This window comes from Nyctereutes procyonoides, unplaced genomic scaffold, assembly GCF_905146905.1.
Source record: "Nyctereutes procyonoides isolate TBG_1078 unplaced genomic scaffold, NYPRO_anot_genome, whole genome shotgun sequence".
In the NCBI taxonomy this organism is placed as follows: domain Eukaryota; kingdom Metazoa; phylum Chordata; class Mammalia; order Carnivora; family Canidae; genus Nyctereutes; species Nyctereutes procyonoides.
Window position 1 is genome coordinate 26,213,407 of NW_026575131.1, and position 21,828 is coordinate 26,235,234.

At 38.0% G+C, this 21,828-nt stretch overlaps 1 protein-coding gene across 1 annotated transcript; it reads left to right on the plus strand.

Moving 5' to 3' along the window:
* The first annotated feature begins 18,320 nt into the window (after window positions 1-18,320).
* LOC129522123 (60S ribosomal protein L27-like) lies at window positions 18,321-18,756 on the plus strand. The gene has a single exon (XM_055344279.1). It carries the CDS (start codon window positions 18,321-18,323, stop codon window positions 18,651-18,653), a length of 333 nt encoding a protein of 110 aa, XP_055200254.1. The 3' UTR covers window positions 18,654-18,756.
* The last annotated feature ends 3,072 nt before the right edge of the window (window positions 18,757-21,828 follow it).

Here is a 21,828-nt window from a genome sequence, read left to right on the forward strand (position 1 = left end):
GGAATGTGGTTCTGTTCCCACCTTGTAAACATGGCTTTAGTCTTGGTGCACCAGCTTTCTCATTTATAAATGGGGATGATAAGGGCCCCTGTCTCTTAGGTATGTATTGATTTGGACAGGTGGTGTCACACTAACAAATTCTCCCAAAAGTTAGGTGTTCAGCCCAACAAGGGCCTATTTCTCATTCACACAAAATCTGCTATGAGTCAGAGGCTCCCCTGGGCAACTACTATCCATTCACTGGCTCAGCAGTGATCCAAGTCACCTCAATCTTGTGACATTGCCACTTCAATGCACACCTTCCAGGAAAAGGAAAGAGAGCTAGAAGAAGGGGATCATCACTACTCACCTCTTAAATGCTTCAGATTGGAAGAGACACATGCCACATCTGTTCATACCCTACTTGTCAGAGCTAGTCATGCAGCCTACTTTTATGTAGAGGACAGGAAAATATAGGAAAGCACAGTGGGCAGTGAATGTATCAGCCATGGGGCAACTGCACCAATTAAATAATTGTTGATAATAATGATAATGACAATAATGTTCTGATAGACATTTCCCTAAGAGTCAAGTTTCATTTCCCTATATGCTCCCTGCCTCTTCAAGCAGACAGTAATTAGCACCAAAAGTACCCTGAGTAATGTGTTTGCTTAATAAGAGAACACACAAAAAATAACTTTATGAGTGATAGCTGTATTAATGATGATAGTATTCTAATGAAGGAGCAAGAAATTGTAGCTAGATGTACCAAAGATGTGTCCATAGAGATACTAAATACATTTGAATTGGCTCTGTGGGTCAAACAGGATTTCAAGGAGTAGAGGAATTTGTCAGAAGGGATGATGTCAGGTATTCTAAAGAAAGGACTAATAAGAACAATGCCTCTGAGGCATCACAATGTCACCTGTGCTGAAGGGGCATTGTACACAGCCAAGTCAGTAGAGAGGGAGTGAGGTGGACATGAGAATCCTCATGAGGGGCACGTCTGGAGTGCTGAATTTCTGCTAAGAAAGTCATCTTCAACTAGAAAGAGGCTGCAACATTTCTATCACCAGATTCCTAATCTCTACCTGACTCTCCTTCTCTGCTCCAGCTTTCCATGCACCAGATGCCAAAGAAAGGAAGACCCTCACATTTTTTTTGTGATCTGTTCATCTGATATTCTGTGAACAAAGAAAATATTTTCCTTTAATCCCCAGACCTACCCTATAATTTCTATGTACTTTGTAATAAAAATATGGAAAATGGCTTTGAAACAAAAATATCTTATTATTTTTCTGATACTTTCATTGACTTTCCTTATTATCCCAGTAGTTGGCAGGGTTGGGTTATCTCTATCTGGGCCTCCATCTCTCTCATCTGTTTGAGGAAAATAGGTTTGTAAGAGATTTTTGATTTGTCTTTTCATCTGTTGTTTTTCAAGTTTTCATAGAGTGAGCAAATGTCATTGGATTTAATTCCCCTTTCCTTTCCTGAGTAACATGTCCTTTCTATCTCTATGGAAACCCTCTGGAAGTGCTACCAGTATTGTTGCTGGAAATGACTGATGTTTTGTGCTGTAGGAATGATTTCTTCCTCTTGGAAATGTGAAGCATTGTTACTTGATTGGGCTAGATTCTCTTAGAATGTTTCTTCTAAAAGTTAAGTTTCTCATAATATCCCAAGAAGAAGGAAAAGATAAAAAATGCCTGGTGAAATCAAAAAGTGAGGAATGGTTTTCAAGACAGCCCAGCTCAGAGGATGAAGCTCCAACTTGAGTCTGAGGAAACTCAGGGAAAGAAGATCACCCCAAGCAGAATGTGATGATTACTAATATTGTACATCATGGGCAAATCTTCCTAAATGTGATTAGGAACAAAAATGAAGGCTCCTGGAGTAGATTGGTACATCAGTCGAGGGAACTGGGATCCTCATGCTTTCTTCATGCATGCTAGAGTGAATTAAAGTAAAAAAACAATCCATCACACCCACTCCAAGTTGCAGGCACCTTGCTTGGAAAATGAAAAGCAAGGGAAAAGAATTGCATCTGGTGGTAAGGCATGTTGTTTTTGAACCAGCCAAATTAATAGTCCTTAGAAGAGGTCTGGCAGCCAAGTGAGTTGTCAGCTTGTTGGTATCACTCTAGTGGTTGGGGAATTTGAGATAATGGGAAAAGAAAGGGAGGACAGGAGCATTATAGGCTAAGAGAGAGCAGACTGTATCAGAAGCCCATGGGAGCAGAGAGCTTAGATGTCATTATAAAAAAATGACCTGACTAGCAACAAAGATTGATGATAAAAGAAGAAAGGAAAGAGACGGCCCTTTTGAAAGAGCTTTTGCCTTGATCAGAGGGTAATTTATTTACTGTTTAACATGGCAAGAGATACGAAATGAGATTCCTGGATTGGTTAGGGGGATTTCAGATTCAGCAGTCCGTTGGGGACTTAAAATAGAGCTTTCTGAACCTGTAGGCCAAACAGGTATGGCAGTTTAGCAGTGTGTGCATGACGAGAGGTTACCCTACAGCCATGTGGGAGGACAGACATCTGGTGGCTGCCACTGCACATGGATTTAGAAATAGAATGTGGAAAATTTGAGACCAAACTGAATAAGGTACACTGCCAAAGATGTACAGTAGAATGTCTCTGGCCAGAGTGTGAAGTAGGTCCTCATCAAATAATAACTCTGAATTTGCTGAGATTTAACCAAAAGTATATTTATTATTCGACTTAATCCTTATAACAAGTTTTGAGTTAGACAAAATTATTATGGCTCTTTACAGATGGATAGAGGAAGACTCAGAGGTTTAAATGGTGTGACAAGAGCACACAGCAAAGATGAAGGGGTTTGAGATTGGAGATACTGAACTCAGAGTTCAAGCTCTTAACTGCTGCCTGGTTTATGGGATTCCTAAGGGATAGCATACATGCTTAAAGATTAAGTAAAACATTTCCTGCCCCACACAGGGGTTAAAGGGCAAAAATACATGTCAAAAACCATGCTGTTTCCTATATAGTTTTCTTGATTCTATTATCTCATATCCCTGGCATGATCTTTTGTTTTGTTTTGTTTTGTTTATTATCTTTTCCTCTTTGTTTATTCATACCTGCCTCTTAGACTGTGGTTTTGATCTACCTTCTCATTCTGCCTTGCTTTTTGTTTACAGCCAAGCAGTCATCACAGAATAGTGATTAAAGGTGTGGCTTCTGACGCCGGGTTGCCTGGGTTCAAATCCCAGCTTTGCTGCTTGACTAATTGTGGTGGCCTTTTATGCTTCAGTTCCCTCATCTGTTTTATTTATCATGGCTATATAGCAAGCCACCCCACAACTCAGTGGCTTAAAGTAACCACATCCACTTAGTTGTTCACAGTTCTTCACATTGGCCAAAGCTTGGCTAGTCTCTGTTCCCTGTGGTCCTCTTAACTGGGGGTAGAGGAGTCAAAAGGCCTCATACACATGCCTTGAAACCTCAGGTTAGGTAGATGGAACAGCAGGGGACAGATTGACTCTCTCTTTCTCTCTCTTCATGGTCTCTCATCATTCAATGATAATGCTTCTTCACATGGTAGCTGGATCCCAAGAAGGCAAAAGGAAAATCAGCTGAGTCTCTAAGGTACAGGCCCAAAAGTCACATAATGTCACTTTTGCTGCATTTTTTGGTCTGAGTATGTCATGAGGCCAGTTTCAAGGAAAGGGGAATAGACTCCCACCTCCCCATTCTGGTGGTAAGATTGGCATGTGTGTCAGGGGTAGGTGGAACTATGGGAAACTATTTTGCAGATAATCTATCACAGGGAGATCATTGGATTGTTGAGATAGATAAGTCATATTATCAGTGCCACAACTTCACAAGATATCAGAAGAAAAGTGTGACATGGTATAGATTCTGAGATTTTGTTTTGAAAGAAAATGCAGTGCAGATTTGAAACAGGACATGAATTCACTTGCAGTAAACCCTCATTATAAGCCAACTGAATATGCTAAAGTAAAAAATTAAAACAAATACCATTTAGGTGACATTTTGTTTCCTTCAAGGGCAGGGGCATGCTACGCTTTTCCAAATAGCTCATTCACCCATAGCCATATAAATTATAATTTGATCTTCATGAAGGTTTAAAAAGATTATTATTATATGAAGGAATTGAAATAAGGCCGACTTGTCTAATAAATCAGGAGTTTACAGGTCTTTCTTGTAAGTAGCATATTATAGACAACATGAAATATTTTCTACTGACTGCTTTGACAAAGCCTGTGTCACAATATGTTACATGTCTCATAAAAATGGGGACCTAATCAGTACAGGTGCACTCATGATGATGATCATCGAGATGTATCAAAACTTCTGAAGAGCAACTCATGAGTGATGGGATATATAAAGTTATACAAGGTAGAATCAGACAGGATCCTCAACAAATCCAATAAGCTAAATATCCTGAATCTCATGTCTTATTATAGATATGAACAGATTCATTTTTATTTTATTTTATTTATTCATGAGAGACACAGAGAGAAGAGAAGCAGAGACACAGGCAGAGGGAGAAGCAAGCTCCATGCAGGGAGCCCGATGTGGGACTTGATCCTGGGTCTCCAGGATCAGGCCCTGGGCTGAAGGCGGTGCTAAACCGCTGAGCTACCGGGGCTGCCCAACAGATTAATTTTTACCTTTTGTGTGGAATCCTATAAAGCTCTTCTCTAAAACATCCCATGCTCCACTTCATAGACACAGAGCTAAGCACTAAATTCTCTAGGCCACCTCCATGGATGACCATTATATGTCCACCAGAGTTACATGATTTTAAGCAAACACAAGATGTGAGGCCCCAGTTGCTTTAGGCAGTGGATGAAATTTGTCCAAATATAAAGGCAAAACACGGAGGAAGAATGGGTAAATGATTTCAGGGGTTTCAACAACATGTACAGTGATATCTGACACCTTGTTTAGGAGGTAATTAAGATTTCCTCATACTCTGGAGGAATTAAATTGAATTGTTAAAAGTCTATGGGAAACATTGACTATTATGGTGCGTTCTGAGTGATCTAGAAGTGATTTAGATGATTCAGGAATTTCATCCTTAGATGTTAATATCTTGGTAAGACTAGGCTCTACCTCTATACTTCTATTATTGTACTTAATGTACTCTATTAAGTCTGCCCCCCATTTGGATATAAGTTAACTTGCAGTAACAGAGAGAGACCCCAAATTATAGTGGCTTAAATAAGATGAAAGTTTTATTTCCCTCTCAGAGAACAAACAATGAACAGTCTATATTGGCTATACCATCCTAACCATGGAGCCTCTATCTCTAGGTCCAAGGAAGTGGCTCTAGTTATTGTTATCTCCCAGCCACCTGGAGAGGGGAAAAGGGAAGACAAGGGCAAACACCTTCTTTAGAAGATCATAGTATGAAGTTGCATGTATCACTGATATTCACAGGCTTTTGGCCAGATTTTGGTCACACATTCATACCTGATTAAAGGGAGGCTGCAAAAGGTAGTTTCTAGCAAGGCAGCCGTGTGCTCCACTGATGCTTTGATAATCTATTAAAGGAAATAGATAATCTATTCCTGGTGGATAATCTATTATTAAAGGAAAAAAGTAGAAAATAAACACTGCAAGATGATTAGCAATTCATACTCCATATTACACTGTGAGCTCCTTGAAGGGTGATACTTTTACTCATCTACAAAAAGCAGATGCTTATTAAATGTCTGTTTAGTCCAATCAGGTATTATTGCATAGTATTTTCCTGAATGTGCATTTATGCTTATTTGTCTTTGTTAGAACATTAGTTATATGCGAACAAAGAATAGTTATTTTAGTTTATTCAGCAAAAGCTGCACATAGTAGTTTACACAAATTAGGCATTCATCCATAGTCAGCAGGTATTTACAAAGTACGTATGTGCTATATACTTTTCTATGCTGTGGAGATGTAGCAGAGAATAAGACTGATATAATCCTAGCCCTTCAGAGTCTTCTTCCAGGGAAGATGGCAGATACTTAATAAATACTTATAAGTCATTAAATAAATAATTTTAAGAGTACATAGTGTCACAAAGGAAAAGTTCAAGTTGCTATGGAATATATATTGAGGATACCAGCTCAGTCTAGAGAATTAGAGAGCTCTCTCTGAGGAAATACATGTTAGTTAAGTCAACCAGGAACTAGTTTCTAAGTATCTCCTATACCTTGAGTACTTTTCTAGAAGTTGGAGAAGAAAAGGAATAAGATAAGAGTAGGGTAGAGTGAGGAGGAACATCTTAGGCAAAGGAAATGGCATGTACAGTGACCTGGAGAGACCTGGAGTGTTGCAGGAACTGAGGAAAGTCAATATCATTAGAGCTAAAAGATAGAGGGAACAGTGAAAGGATGGAAGACTGGCTTGGTTTATAGGATTCCGATCATACAAGTCTTTGTAGGTCATCTTAAAGTTTGGGTCTTCATCCTACCAGCAATAGGAGGTCTTTGTATAAGCCAAGAAATGCTTTCATTCATTCATTTTCAGTGATCAGATGGCTTTTTGGACCTTTTTAATAGGCAAACATTAGCCAGGTCTTAGGTAGAGAGCAACAAATAAGACAGGTATGTTTGCAACTGCTAATTGCACTCTGGTATTAGTTTCCCCCTTTTTCTTTAATAATAGAATCTCTGGTGTTTTGGGCCTGTTCAGAAATAAAGACTACATTTCCCAGCCTCCCTTGTAGAAATTATGTCCATGTGATTCAGTATAGGCCAATGAGATACAAGCAGGTATATATTTAAAGGAAGGGATGGCATTGCCTCTTTTCACCTAGTTATGCTTTCTACTGGTTGAAACACAGAAGTGACTGAAGCTGAAAGCAAAAAGGCAGAAATTTGAAAGATTGAAAGAGTCTGAGCACCTTGAAGATCTTGTAGCCACCTGACCAGCCCTGGAATGCTTACTTCTGGACTTCCTGTATGTGAGAGAGAAATACATTCTTATCTAGTTTAAGCCACTGTTAGTTTTGATTTTCTATGATCAGCAGAGGAAGCTCATCCTAACTGGATCTCTGCTTTCACAGAGTTTATACTCTGTTGTGGGGAAATAGAACATAAATGTAAGGGAAAACCATTTGGAGACAAGGACTTTGAAGAAAGTGTTGGATGGCTACTTTAGATTAATGGTTCAAGAAGGTCGCTTTGAAGAAGTGACAGCTAAGCTGCAGCATGGTAGATTTTTTGCAGAGGTGTTGTAAATGGGATATAAGTCCCCCTCTTTGAACAAAGAAAAAGGATAGAAAGTAAAGATCTGATTTATGGTGGCTTCTTAAGGTCAGTCCCTGCATACTTTAATGTAACGGCACAAAATATCTAATACACAAATACCATCTTTGAACAGTACAAATAGTCTAACTTACAAATACCTTAAATGAAAGTCTAGAGAGTCATCAGCTCATTAAACTTATATCCCCCACTCATTTTAGTTACCAAAGTGTTCCTCTCACCTTCCAGCCATAGGAGTAGGCTGCCCTGAATCTGAACTGGTGACCAGAGGTGAGTGCATTTGTGTTTTGTTTAATGACAGACCTTGTGGTTCAGTTCACCCTGCCAATCTCCATCTGCAAATCATAGATTTTAGACTTGCACAGTGACCTTTTGGAAAGGGTCAAATAGATACTTGGGAAGAGAAGGTAATGATTTGGGGGGCCCTCTTTTCACAGAGAAGTTGTACTTTACCTGCTAGCTAGGATACTCTTATATCAACACTCTGAAATTAAGACTTTTGTTATTGGACTACAGGCCACACTTAGAGCAGTTGATATGTAGGGTTTGTTTTTCCTGACTAGGTTTTCCCTTTCTCCCCCACCACAACATCATTCTGTCTCATTCCATGGGAGTAACAGACTAAGATGCTTTTTTGATTGACTAAGCAACAGATTGAGTCATAAGAAATCTTGTCCCATGGACAAAGTAGAATAGAATACCTTACTCCTTTCTTCTTCAAGATAGCATGGGTTATAAGAAGGACTTGGGGTAACTAGGGGTTGGAATCTAAAAGCCCTCTGATTTGACTGTGATTTGTATCCATAACTTCTCACTTGTCCCATTGTAGTGGAAAAACCACACCATACTTCTCCTTTATCAGATTAGTTTCTTTCTATCTAGGTTAATGTCATAACCTATTATTTACCAGGGAGCCATGAGCAGTTTACTTGGATGAACTTCATAGAAGAATGGTTAGTGTCCTGGATAAGGAATTTGTTTATCTATGGTGAGAAACCTGGCCTGGGAGTCAAGGGACTCTTGTTTTAGTTTTAAGCTCTTTCTATAATTTATTCATCTAGGGACATTTAGTCATGTTGGTAATGACTCCAGCCCACTTCCAGGTCTGAGGATAGGATATAATAATGTTTATACTCATTGAACTATTAGGAAGGCTAGAACTATGAGTAATTATGGGCATGGGGGTTGAAAATTGATTATATTAATTCTTTCACTATAGCTTCTTATTTATTTATTTATTTATTTATTTATTTAGACTTTATTTATTCATGAGAGAGAGAGAGAGAGAGAGAGAGAGAGAGAGAGAGAGGCAGAGACACAGGCAGAGGGAGAAGCAGACTCCATGCAGGGAACCCGATGTGGGACTCCATCCAAGATCATAACCCTGAGCTGAAGGCAGACGCTTAACCACTGAGCCACCCAGGCATCCCTATAGCTTCTAATTTAAAAGGAGATATCAAACGATAGTTAATCCTGGACTATGGAGTCAGATAAGTTGCTCTGCCACTTTTAATTGTGTGAACTTCAGCAAGTTTCTTAACCTCTTTGAGGCTCAGTTTCTTTATCTATGAGAGAAGAATGATGGGCAGCCTAGAAGCAAACTATATTGTTTGCCTTCTTTCCTATGCTTACCAAAAAAGAAAAAAAATGTCCTTTACTCTTTAGAACTCCGCCTTCACTGATAATTCCTTCAGGAAAGAGAACCTTCTCTCCAACCAAAGGGTGAATCTTTATTTGTTTGATCTAATCAGGAATTCCTCTCAGAAATAATTTTAGCAATAAGCATGAAATCTAGAACTGGTCAATAAAGAATGAGGATAGGTTGTCTAGAGGACTTCTCAGAAAGAACTTTTCCAGAAGGTTCTATTTCACTCTTTAATTAAGAGGCACTTTTTTTTTTTTTTTGCTATATCTTGTTTCATCCACATATGATATTTGGAACTGTGTGGCAGCTTTCTTGTGATTATGAGGAGAGCTATTGACTGCTTGAGGGCCAATTATAGAAACCTGGAAATTATCTGTTCTCTTTAGGAGGCAAATTATCCAAGAGACAGGAAGGTATCTTCTTGTAAATAAGCAGTAAAATAGAGCAAATTGTTCAAAACCTGAATACCTGGATCATGTGTATGGCATACCATGATAAACACACACATATATGTACATAATATTGATACCTTTACTGAGTATGGGATCTGATCACAGGTCTAAGAAGGAAATATGTGGTTGATATATTTGAGTGTTTTGACTTTTTTTGTTTTGCCTATGTGATTTACCTGAAAAGAAATGAAAACTGATCTTTATTCTGGGGTAACTTAATGAGAACCACCCAAAGGAAATGATTCCTTATTCTTTCTCAGGTAGTATTAAGCCTAGTAAAACCCAATAGAACTTATTTCCTTTTAGAGTAGGGGAGAGCATTTATACCATTGTATCCCCACTTCATAGGTGAGGTACAGAAGATTTCGAATATTTTAGGCCATAGTAATAAATGGAATTCAATATGGAAACTCAAGAATGATACTGTCCATTTCTGAACACTAGCAAGCTGCTCTCCAAACTCAGATATCACAAGGAAGTCATCTTTTGGAGTTTCAGAGATCTAACAGAAGGGAGAATAGGGACTATTCTATTCTCTTATCCTTAGGTTTTTGCTATTTTCCTTTATAGGTGTGATCATGGGGCAGGCTATGGAAATTGAGCAAGTTTCTGAGCTCTGTTCATTAGAATTGTAATTTTAGAGTATTATACTTAGTAACAGAGATGAAAAAAACCTTAAAAGTTTGTGGTTCCAAATTCTCACCAGTGGCTCATCCAATGATTAATCAAACCAGAAAGCAATAACATCAAAAAGGGACTATCAAACCAACAATTTAAAGATGTAGTGGGAAATATCAGAAAGGGAGACAGAACATGAAAGACTCCTAACTCTGGGAAACGAACTAGGGGTGGTGGAAGGGGAGGTGGGCGGGGGGTGGGAGTGACTGGGTGACAGGCACTAAGGTGGACACTTGACGGGAGGAGCACTGGGTGTTATTCTATATGTTGGCAAATTGAACACCAATAGAAAATAAATTTATAAAAAAATAAAGATGTAGTAATAGCTAATGTAAAAGCACCTCCCTTTAGGGGTTGTGTGAGAAATATGTAGGTCCAATTTTTGTTAGTTCCAAGGATTGAGAGTACCTGTGGCTTTTGTGTGCCTATGCACAGATGAAATCAGCTGACTCCTTTATCATGAACTGTAGTTTAGTATCCAAACATGCAGATATTGAAATGTGTAATATATTATGACAAGTGACTTTTCTCCTTTATATTTCTCCTTCATATTTATTTATTTATTTTAGTGATAGGTTGGTGTGTTATATTATCTGTGAATTCTATTTCAGAATAGTCAAGAGGGTATTGCAAAAGAAATGGCTCATAACCACTGGTTTACACAAAGAGGAAACTTCCTTGTGGTTCACCAGAATTTTTCAGCTTTATAACCAGTCAATACAGGGTCATGTGGATATAACCTTTCTCCTTTCAGAAAGCATTTCATCAGTGCCAACTCCTTCTAGCTCCAAAAGCACTTGAAGAAAAGAAAATTCATTTACTGGCAAATAATTTGGTAATGAGTCAATGGGGAGCTGGTACATTAGAAGAACAATTTAGAGGACAGTTTTGTGTGTTTCTGGATACTCAACTAATCTGTTTCACAATTTACAGTACTATCAAAGTATATTTACAACATGTGACTGTTTTCCTTTCCTCCCAGGTTATTTTTGTATATGAGGTTTATTTCTTAAGCTGTGTTTCTTGGTTACCAGTTTTTAAAAGGGCTGAAATCTGCATGAGTATTTGATGTGGAATGTTGAACTAATTTTATTCAACAAAGTGCACTGTAGCAAAAATTGCAACCCAAATCTTTGCTGTTGGCTTACAAGATGCTGGCCTCTTCTGTGCATAGGTTTACAGTTCATTTCTTATAAGACTATAATCCTAAGGTCACAAGGCTTTTTTTGAGTACTGCTTTCATCAGTAAAGAAAAAGTCAGACTTCATTTCCAGGGCTGATATAATAAGGTGGGACTGACCATTTTGGCATGATGCAATGAGTCATAAAACTATGTGTGTGCATATGTGCATAGAAAAGTCTATTTCTCATGCTTTTTAGAGCCCCAAATTTGAGTTAGAATGTAAATATACCATGTAAATAAAACTCACGAAATTCTCACTTAGGCTTACCTTAATACAAATTACTTACAGAATTAGCCTGGAGATTGAAACACACAAAAAATGAGGCATATTACAGCTGAGATTGAATTGAGTATTCAGGGTCTACTCCTTCATGTATAGGTAAACAAAAAAAAAAAAGGGGGGGGACCCAAATCATTAGTTAAAAAACTCTAGCAAGTGATGGGGCAAAGTGAGCAGTTCTAGATGAATTCTTCCAATAGAAAGCACATAGTGGAGGACAGATTGTGAAGAGGTCACTTGTGCCCTTATAGAACTTCACATTCCTGTGGAAGGCTGCCCTTTTGATATTGGCACTCTTTCCTACCACAACCATGTCTTTCTTGGAATGTGAAATAAAACATTTCCTTCTATATACTTTGGGGTGTCCCTTTTAGTGATGTCAACATATGGATCATTCCAAGGGTAAAAAGGAACTAGAGAAATTCAGGAAAGAATTCCTTTAATTCTTCAATGAGAATTGCCTAATTTCAAAGCTGTAGCACTGGAAGGTATCTTAAATTGACAGCTTATCCATAGGACCAGAATCAAAAGATAGGTGTTTCCTTAAGCCAGAACAAGTAGAAATAGGGGATGTGACTTATTTAGAATCTCCAAGATTTCTTTGATAGAGAGAGAGAGAGAGGGAAAAATGATCTTTAAGTCTCTAGTCACGCACATTGACAGTCCAGTTCATCTCAGGGGAAACAAAAGTCAACACAAAAATATGAAATCACCTTTCCAGGAGATAATTAATCATTTGTGCTTATGGACAAAATATGCTGCCTTTAATTTCGTAAGTGTACCTGCCCAGCCTATCAATTTGTATAAAGGAAACTTTTCAGGTTTGCTACTTAATAACTGGTTTTGGTGAAAATGTACTGGTACACAGTACTCTGGTAGTATTCTTTAATTTGAGTTCTAATTGAGAATTTTCACTTTAAGTTTGATTTTTTTCAAAAAGCATCCATATATACTGAAACCAGCTGTAGTAAGCAATACTGCATTGCTCATTAGGGACTTGGCTATAAAATGAGAAACATCTCCCTTGCTTTACTCTACTGGAAAGCAAAACACCTCAAGACAACAAAATATCGTATCAGTACAATGTCTACCCTTGGGTTTTCTGACTCAGTTTCTGAAGTGAATGGGTGCTGCCTTTGTTCTCAGCTTTGCTGGATGTGAGATGCTCTGGAGAAACTAAATTTCAAAGTTGTGGGTAATTCAATATTTCAGGGCAAAGGCAATGGAGGATCAAATAGAGCCTAGAGTCTTCTTAGAGGAGCAAATCGAAAATGCCACAAGTCTACCTACCCTAAGACAGATTTATAGCTTGGTGTCTGGTGAATCTTCAGATTAACACTCTCCAACCCCTATTGTCTATACCTGGCAAAGGCAGAAGATTAATATCAACAAGTAGGCAGCCTATGCTGGATGTTGGAAATACAGATCCTACCTCTGACTGTGCTATAGATCAAAGAAGCTTGCCATTTAGACAGCCCCTGGAAGGAGATTTGCAAATCAGAGAGAGGCATCCCTGTCAAGAGAGAAAAAAATGAGGTGCAGAAAAGAAAAAGAAAGTGCATGAGGACTCAAGTTGAAGAGACCAGCAGTCTAATATTTTAACCTGGGCAACTTCTGGCTTTTGGATTATAGTTGGATGGAAGTAGAGGCAAGAATGAGAGTATAGATCTTGTCTGTGTTATATCCTTTGTTCAGTGATGAGAGACAAGGGGGTCACCTCTGAGATCTCATGGACAAAAGTAGGGTATTTGTTTACCACCTTTCAGCTTCCACTTCAATGTATGGGTTTGGAAATTTGCTTTCATCAGGAGAAATTTAAAGGGGATGTTTGGAGAGATCATTTACCATTTCTCCTCCTCCAGTACAACGTTTATATGATTTATGTCTATGGAAGGTAGGAGGATTAAGATTAATCATAAAATGCACTCTGTCTGAAATATGAGCACATGACTGGCTGACATCCAGAACAGGAGTGGTCAGTGGTTCTGATTTCTGACTCAAAGGGTCACAAATGGATGTGGAGTGAATTTCTATGGGCTATAAGTCACCCCTGGTTTTGACTCATTCTTTGGTGCTACTGTTTATTGCTTCTTCATTGTTAATTTCATTCAACAACCAAGTATCACTCTCCCTTTAGTTCTGAGCTTGGCATTGGGTTTTAAAAACTTTATTGTCTGTTAGAGTGGTTCTCACCTGCTGCCATTTGGCTTCCTTACATTTCATTCTTCACACAGAGCCAGAGTGAACTCTTTAAAAATATAAATCAGATCAGTTCATACCTTAACTAAGACCCTCTAATGCCTCCTCCTCTCATTGAAAATAGCATCTAAACTCCTCCAGCTGACCTCTAAACCCACAGGAGCTGAGCCTTACCTAGATAAGTACCACATTTACTGTGAGGAAATGACTCAAGATGAGTGAGGACACCAGAGTAAATGTGTGTGTGGTGTTAATAAACCTTAAATTTTAAGATAAAAATAAATATATATAAGATAGATGAAGAGTAATAAAAGATGAATTTAGAGAGGATGGAAAGACATTTTAGTTAAGGATAAAAGTTTTGCTTTATCCTAAGTGTAAGGAAAATCAATAAAGGAAGATAAGGTCAGATCTGTTTTGTAAAAGTTCCCTTGGGCTGACATGTGGAGGATGGATTGAAGAAACTAAGGATACAAGCTGGAAATCCAGATAGAAGATTGTTGTAGTAGCTCAGGTAATGGGAAATGAGTGAATTAAAAATGTATTTTGGAAGTAAAATTAATAGGATTTGATTTTATTTTGGAGATTTATTGGACTTGACTTCGGATTCTGTCAAAGATATTCCAACATCTTTTTTTTTGAATGTGAAGGAGCATTTAATAGGAGGTTTAATTGCTTCCATTTTCTCTCCAAAAAGCATAAGATTGTCAACAGAAGTGTATTAATGAAAAATTCTTCACACAGTGTAAAAATTTTTTAAAAACCCCATTAAATATAAGAGGGTTGGAGACTTTCTGAAGGGGACCATTTATTGAGTACAGCCAAACACATTTTGAACATGTTTTATAAAAATACAAAATGTCAGCAATAAAATATCTGCAATGTACAGTTGAAAGCTGTGGCATCATAACAACACTTTGGGTGAAGTTCTTGTAGCTTAGGACAAGACCACTGGCAAAGGCCCATCTTGCAATGGTACTTGTGCAAAGTCTTTTCACACTTTCAGTTAAAATGGGCTAATAATTTAGTCTCACAATCTGGGGCTGCCTAGCAAGTCCTCCTCAATAAGTCTGAGTTTTGCATGTGAACAGTTAGTCATTTGTCTTAATTTTGTACCACTTACAGCTGGTCCTCATATTGTTCAAAGCAAGTGACATCATTAATTTTCTCAAGAATCATTAATACCAGTGGTAATACATTGGTTTCTAACTATTTAAAATGCCCTCTGAAGTCCTCTATTCTTCCCCCAAAAATGTATTAATCTGAAATCAAAATTATTAATGGTTTGAATATTACCAGCAGGAATTTTAGCCTTCTGTTTGTCTTTATAAAAACAATTTTTTAATCAGTATTATTTATAATATGCTGTCAGCATGCCACATTTGTTTGGCATGCACTCCAAAAGGATTGCAAAAGGTTTTTCTTCTTCCAAAGGAAGGTTTTAATCATGAATTTTCTCTTGCATTTATATTTCATCTAACTTATTTTAAGGACTTCCTAAAAATTAGGTAATGACTAGCTTTTGAGACCTTAGAAATTCTACCCTTTGTTGTTTTCCTTTTCTTTTTTTGCCATATCCCTACCTTTTTTCCTTCCTCTTGTCATCAGTCTTCTGTCTCCGTGTTTTCCTCCTATGTGTCTGCAAGCAGTTTATCTTTGAGCTACCTTATTTGAGCCAAGCCCTGAGCTATACATGAAGCAGACAAAACTCTCTGCCTGAAGATCATACAATTAAATGGAGGAGACAGTTTAAGAAATTATAATATTGGTAAGAGGGGCTATTAGAGATGTACAGAGAAAGTATAAAGTGCAGATAAAGATGTAAAGTGAAGCTTATGGAACTGGCTCATCTCTTCATTCATTCAGTTAACAAATATTTCTGGAGTCTGTATATGACAGATACTCTCCTGGGATTAAGAAGCTTAAAGCCTAGGAGGAGGCAGTCAGAAAGAACAATTGCATATATAATAGTATAACAGCAATTGTGGTATATGTTATTAGGGGAAAGGTAGAGTTCCATGATCACATAACATAGGGAACTGCTTTGAGTGTTGAAAGTGGACTTCTCCCGAGGACTTGCTGTTTACACTGCAACTTGAAGGATGAAGGAGAGTTAGAAAGGCAGCAGGCAAGGGACAGTCATCTAAACAAAGACCCCCATGGTGGGAGAAAGCCAGTACTGCTAAAGAGCGATAAGCTAAGGGAGAAGTGGGTATAGCATGAACTAAGGAGCTGCCAGGTTGTACAGGACTGTGCAATTCATCCTAAAGATTTTGACCTTAATCCCAAGAGCCATGAGAAACCATTTAAGCAGAAAAGGAACAGGATTTGTACCTCTCAGCATTTTATTTTCTCTTAAAACTCCCTGGCCTTGACTTTTGGCCAATTTCTGCAATGGATTTGGTGGCTGAGGGATTGAAGATCAGTACCTAGGATTAATGTATTAACTGTAATTAGAATTCATATGCTAACACCACAAGCCAAAAAACACTGGGCCAGTGAAGCATGGCCTGAGGATTTAAATGTCTGCTACAAGACACAGTGCTGTGTCTTGGAGGTTTACATAGTTAGCTTCGAGAGTAGCAATCAACCTAACATAATTTTTTTTCCCATCACTATGTTTGTATTATAACCTGTGAAACACTTGAAATATTATAACCTTGATAAGGTCATTGGAAAGAACACTCAGATCAGCAGCCTCCCTTCCTCACTCTATCCCTCTCCTCTATTTTTAATCTGAAGGACTTTAGTCATATCTATGCCAGCAATTAGTGACAATAACTCTTATAAAAATTAAGTACTTATACCATATCTTGGTGAAGTTCAACACTCTTCTCATCAATGGTATATGTGGGGCATGTGTGTATATGTGTACGTATGTTATAAAGGCTTTTTTCCATAGGTAAATTAAATACCACCTCAGAGAGAAAGCATACCTAGTCTTATAAGGATCTCTGAAATTGTGCTAAAGTTAAATGCATAGTAATATGTCTAAGTCAAACAGGATCACATATAGGTAATGCAGTGTCTGAGACTATCCTTAAAGTAAAACAAAATTCTTTGTTTTTATTGTCATAAAAATACCCAACTGTGAGCTCAAATCAAACAAGCATCAAAAAGAGCAAAAGAGCCAAGAAGAGTTTCTCTTATTGTTTTTCCTAATCTGAAAGCTATTTTAAAAATGTATTTTATGAGTTACTTTCTAACTTTTTTCCCACCCTACAGTCTAAAAAAGGTCAAGGAAAGCCCGCAAATATGTGACTCATCTCAAGCTGAGGTCCATACTGGCCCCTTCTCTCCTAGTTTCACATAGAAGAATCACCAGTAAAGATACCTGAAGACAGTGAAAAAGAAATGCAAATCTTTCTGAAGGCTCTCAAAAAAATGGCTGATGGACAGTCATTGAATGGTGCACAGCTATTCCTCAGATTCGCTTTCCCCATCTCTCTCCATATTTATTTACAACTGCCCTCCATCTCTCTCCCTTCTTGCACCCCCTTAAATGCACCCACAGAATCACCCTGCCCACCTCTTTCTCTTTGCATCTCTTTGCATTTCCTCCCTCTGCTCATCTCTTCATTATGTGTATCTGCTCAGCCCCTTCTACCTCTCTGTTCTCTAGTCTGTTCATTTTAGACAACATCAAAGATGAGAAGACAGAGCAAGTGAGGAGTTCTTCTCCTTCATAGGGTAGGTAGATAGAGCTTAGATCCTTTGTTCCCAGGTTTGAATGTTCATATGTACCATGTGGGAAAACCTTGTTTGAAAAGCAGATTTTCATTCAGTGGGCCTTAAATTGGGCTTCAGAGTCTTCATTTCCTATCAGCTCCCAGGAGAGTCTGTTGCTGCTGGGTCCTGGGCCACACTTTGAAAAACAGCACCTTAAGAGAACAATCAAGCTAGGTACCAAGAACGAGAAGAATGTAAAGAAATTAGCTAGTCTCCAAACTCCCTGAGGACCATGATTAATGACTGCCTTATTTGCCTCCATAGTACATGGACAGACATAGTCCATCATATTCAGCAAATATATATTCTTTCATAATGAATGATCTAGAATACAGCAAGCCCTGAATGTTCCTGTCTTTTCAATCTTGTCTTCTCTTAACATTTGAAATGCTGTAGTAGTGCCACACTTCTTGGGGTAACCCCACTTATTCCAGACATTCATCTGGCATGTGATTTACACTGAATCCAGAGGCACTAAAGTACTTTTGTCTGACCCTTGCTGTTTTCAGAGATCCATTCTTCCCAAGTACACTCACACCTCACACTTGGCCATAGCTCACTTCTGACAGGTTAGTTTGGATCTTAATCACGGCTCTCAAAGTTTTAGTTAACATAGCTTTATCCATGAACTTAATCAGCAAGCTCTCCACTCTATCATTTCAGCCATTGATCAAACAACAGCCACTAAATCATAGAGCACCCTGGCGGATCCCTGAAAACTAGACCCATTCTTGAAGCTGAGCCATTGATGGAAACTCCTTGTATATTGTCTTTTAACCACTTATTTACCAGTTTCATTTGAACTGGATTATCATAAAATAACTCGTTAACAGTGTCTAAAATATTTTATTTAATAGCCAATGTGAATCTAGCTTTTTATCTTTAAAATACAAACATTTTGGCTGTAGGCTCGAGTGGCTGGTGTCAAGATGGGCAAGTTCATGAAACCCGGGAAGGTGGTGCTGGTCCTGGCTGGACGCTACTCCGGACGCAAAGCTGTCATCGTAAAGAACATCCATGATGGCACCTCAGACCATCCCTACAGCCATACTCTGGTGGCCGGAATTGACCGCTATCCCCGAAAAGTGACAGCTACCATGGGCAAGAAGAAAATCGCCAAGAGGTCAAAGATCAAGTCTTTTGTGAAAGTTTATAACTACAATCACCTCATGTCCACAAGGTACTCTGTGGATATCCCTTTGGACAAAACTGTCGTCAACAAGGATGTCTTCAGAGACTCTGCTCTTAAACACAAGGCCTGACAAGAGGCCAAGGTCAAGTTCGAGGAGAGGTACAAGACTGGCAAGAATAAGTGGTTCTTCCAGAAGCTGCGGTTTTAGATTTCTTTCAGTCATTAAAAATAAATTTTAAAAAATACAAACATTTTGGAAGTGTATCATATAAAATGTGGAATTTGTGTCCATTCTTTCCCTAATCTGACTTCCCTTCTCAGAGATACCCATTAAATATTGTTTTTCCTTCTGAAATTTCTTAGTCGCATTTTGGATAATGTGTCAGAAACACTTACTGCTAACTGATACCCATGTGCTCTTCCCATTTTCAGTCCCTTTGTAGCTCAGATAGGCCATATGAATAGCTTAGGCTTATGTTGTAAGCAGAAGTGACATATGTCAGCTGGGCTGATGGATAAAATAGTAGTATGTGTTCTCTATGCTTTCTTCCTTTCTTGCAAGGATTAAGAAGACCCCGTGTTCCAAATAGTGCAGACTCAAAATGGTGGAACCTCTGTCAGCCTGGGTCTCCAATGATTGTGGAGATTAGAGCTCTCCCTGCACATCTGTGTGATTCATGTACTATGAGAAAAACATACCTTTGTTGTATTTAATTACTAGGATTTCAGGGTTAATTAGTTACCACAGCAAAACCAATCAGCTCCTGACTAATGTACACATCTACAATTATGTTTTTTTTTATTTAATAAGGTCAAACTGTGTATATTGTGCATCTTTTTTTTTCATTTAACATTTCTAGACATCAGTCCTTATAAGTATACAATTATCCTGAAGTTATAAGACAATCATCTTGATAATCATCTACTTCACATAGAGTCTGGCAAAATTTATCTATAAGGTAAGTATTGAATATATATCTGTCAGTATATATATATATATATATATATATGTCATGTAGTCATTTGTAAGTGCATTTGTGTATAATTTTAGATGTAAAACAATATAATATGACAGATTTTGGGATATCTAAATAACATTATCATGCAGAAAAAGTGTTGAAAGAAATTTTTTCAGATTAAAAAATTAATGTCATGAGCCAAAAGCAAAAAGCATCACTCTGTTTCTGCGTGAAAAAATTTAGGATATCTAATTCTTAAAAAGTAGGCATAGTATAAAACACAGGAAAACATAAATATAAAAGCTACAAAAAAGACTAAAAGTATAGCTAATTTCAAGGGATGAAAAATCAGTGTTTTTATGTTTTTAATGGGAATTTTAAGAAGAGTTCAGTTAATCTAGGAATTTATTGTAGGAACATATAGCATAAGAAAAATGTGTTGAGCTTTTATTAATAGTCTTGATCTGTGAGATGAAACCAGGGGAAATTTTTTTAAAAAATCATTTTTAACAGACCTTTGAATATTTATTTTAGGATCCTTGCTTATCAGTTCTCTCTCACTAACTTGTGAGTGGCTAGAGTTCAGTGTAAGATAGGACTGACTCAAAAAATCATTTCTGTTGTCAATATATTTTGCCTTTTTCCATTGACTCTCTTTTGCCTTTTCTGAGAGCACCCTGATTTCCTTTCAGGGGACCCGTTGCGTGCTGTCTTATAACAGTACCTTTTGTTGTAAACCTCATTTTTTTGCTGTCTTGGTGGGATAGAAGATCAAGTTGTGTATCCCTCTTAACATGGGAGTGAAGGTCTCTTCTGTCAGCTTCTCTTCCTCACCCCCACCCCTTCCCTGTGGCCTAGGAAAAACTAAGAAAAGAAAGTGGAGGCAATGATGGGTTAGACTCTAAAGACAGGTTTGGAATGTGCTAATCTCCACCCTACCCTTGGAAGGACAGAAGGAAGCCTCCATCTTCTGTGTTTCCTATTTCCTTTCCTCTCTTGTATTTTCTCGTTAGTATCTTCTATTCTCTTTCTCCAAAATTTCGATCACTTTTTGTTCTCTCCCTTCTTCTTGGTCATTCTTTCCTTTTTCTTCCTGCCCTATACTTTGGCTTCATTTGATACTCAAAGGATCCATTCCCAGAAATCTCTGTTAACATATCTTGTGTCTCTTTTCTGCCTGGTCACCTGACAATGTTTGTGTCTCTAATAAAGTTTTCCTCTCCTCCCATATCCTTATCCCCTCATTAGGCTAAGATACTCAAAGCAAGAAAAATGTCTTGGCCGTGTTTTCTACAATTCAAACTAGATATAATCTCACTGCTAAGGAAAGAATTTCATGTGACTTTGCAGGGATTTCCTTGTCTGGATGTTTTGCTCATCACTGACTACTCTCCATGGCTGTGCAGAAGGTACACCGTGCTCCAACTACATTGTCTGCACAAACATTTGCAACAGAGTTTGGTCCTGAGAACTCCAGTCTTCTGCACATAATGATTGTTTTGCTCAGTTCTCTGAATCTAATTTTCATAGATTTTTTTCATTATCTCGAGTGAATTCTAGCTGGAGCTGCAAAACCCACAAAAATTTAAATGGTTTTGTCAATTGTGGACACCAGGCCAAATAGCTTCAAGCATCTCCCAGCCCCCTCAACTGTAACCTCTATTTCCTCTGTCTTATCCCTTCTCTGTCCCCTTCCTGCTCCCCAGCACACTCTCCCATTATATTTTACAGTAACAGTACTGTTTGAAAGACAATACATAAAAGCATATTCTATTGGAAACTATAAACCACTAAGCTGGCCATCAGAAGACCAGTATCATTGGTATTATACAAACGTCTATTATTTTTCAGCAGAGAAAGAGATGTTGTCAGAAATTCTTATTCTGCGCACTCTATAGAGACAATGAGGTTATACAAATGCATAGACTCAAGAAATATGATCAACGACCTTGTGGTTTGTGTGATCAGTTTCTGTGATGAATGGCAAGCCACTGAGCAGGATCAGTTAAAGTAGAGGGAGGAAACCTTGGGTTTATATTAGGTAGTGGTCCTTTAAGGTCAGCTTTGAGTATTTCCTTGTGCATTCCATCATGAATCTGATTATAAGCCCTGCTCTTGATGATATATTTTGACTACCTCAAAGAAATATTGGACACATTATTATTTGATCCAAATAAATAGAAAATACATTTAGAGGGACATTCTAATACCTGAAAAAAGTCCAAGATGACTTGGTCCAACTCCGTTATTCTTCGACATAGGATCTGTGGCCCAAAGAAATTAGAAACAGGTCATGCAGGCACTTCTAGATGAAATGAGGTCTAGAATCGAGCTCTCTGGTCTCTG

What these genes read in the sequence shown, in the direction of transcription:
- LOC129522123 (XM_055344279.1), top strand. Translation starts at nt 18,321, where the DNA reads ATGGGCAAGTTCATGAAACCCGGGAAGGTGGTGCTGGTCCTGGCTGGA.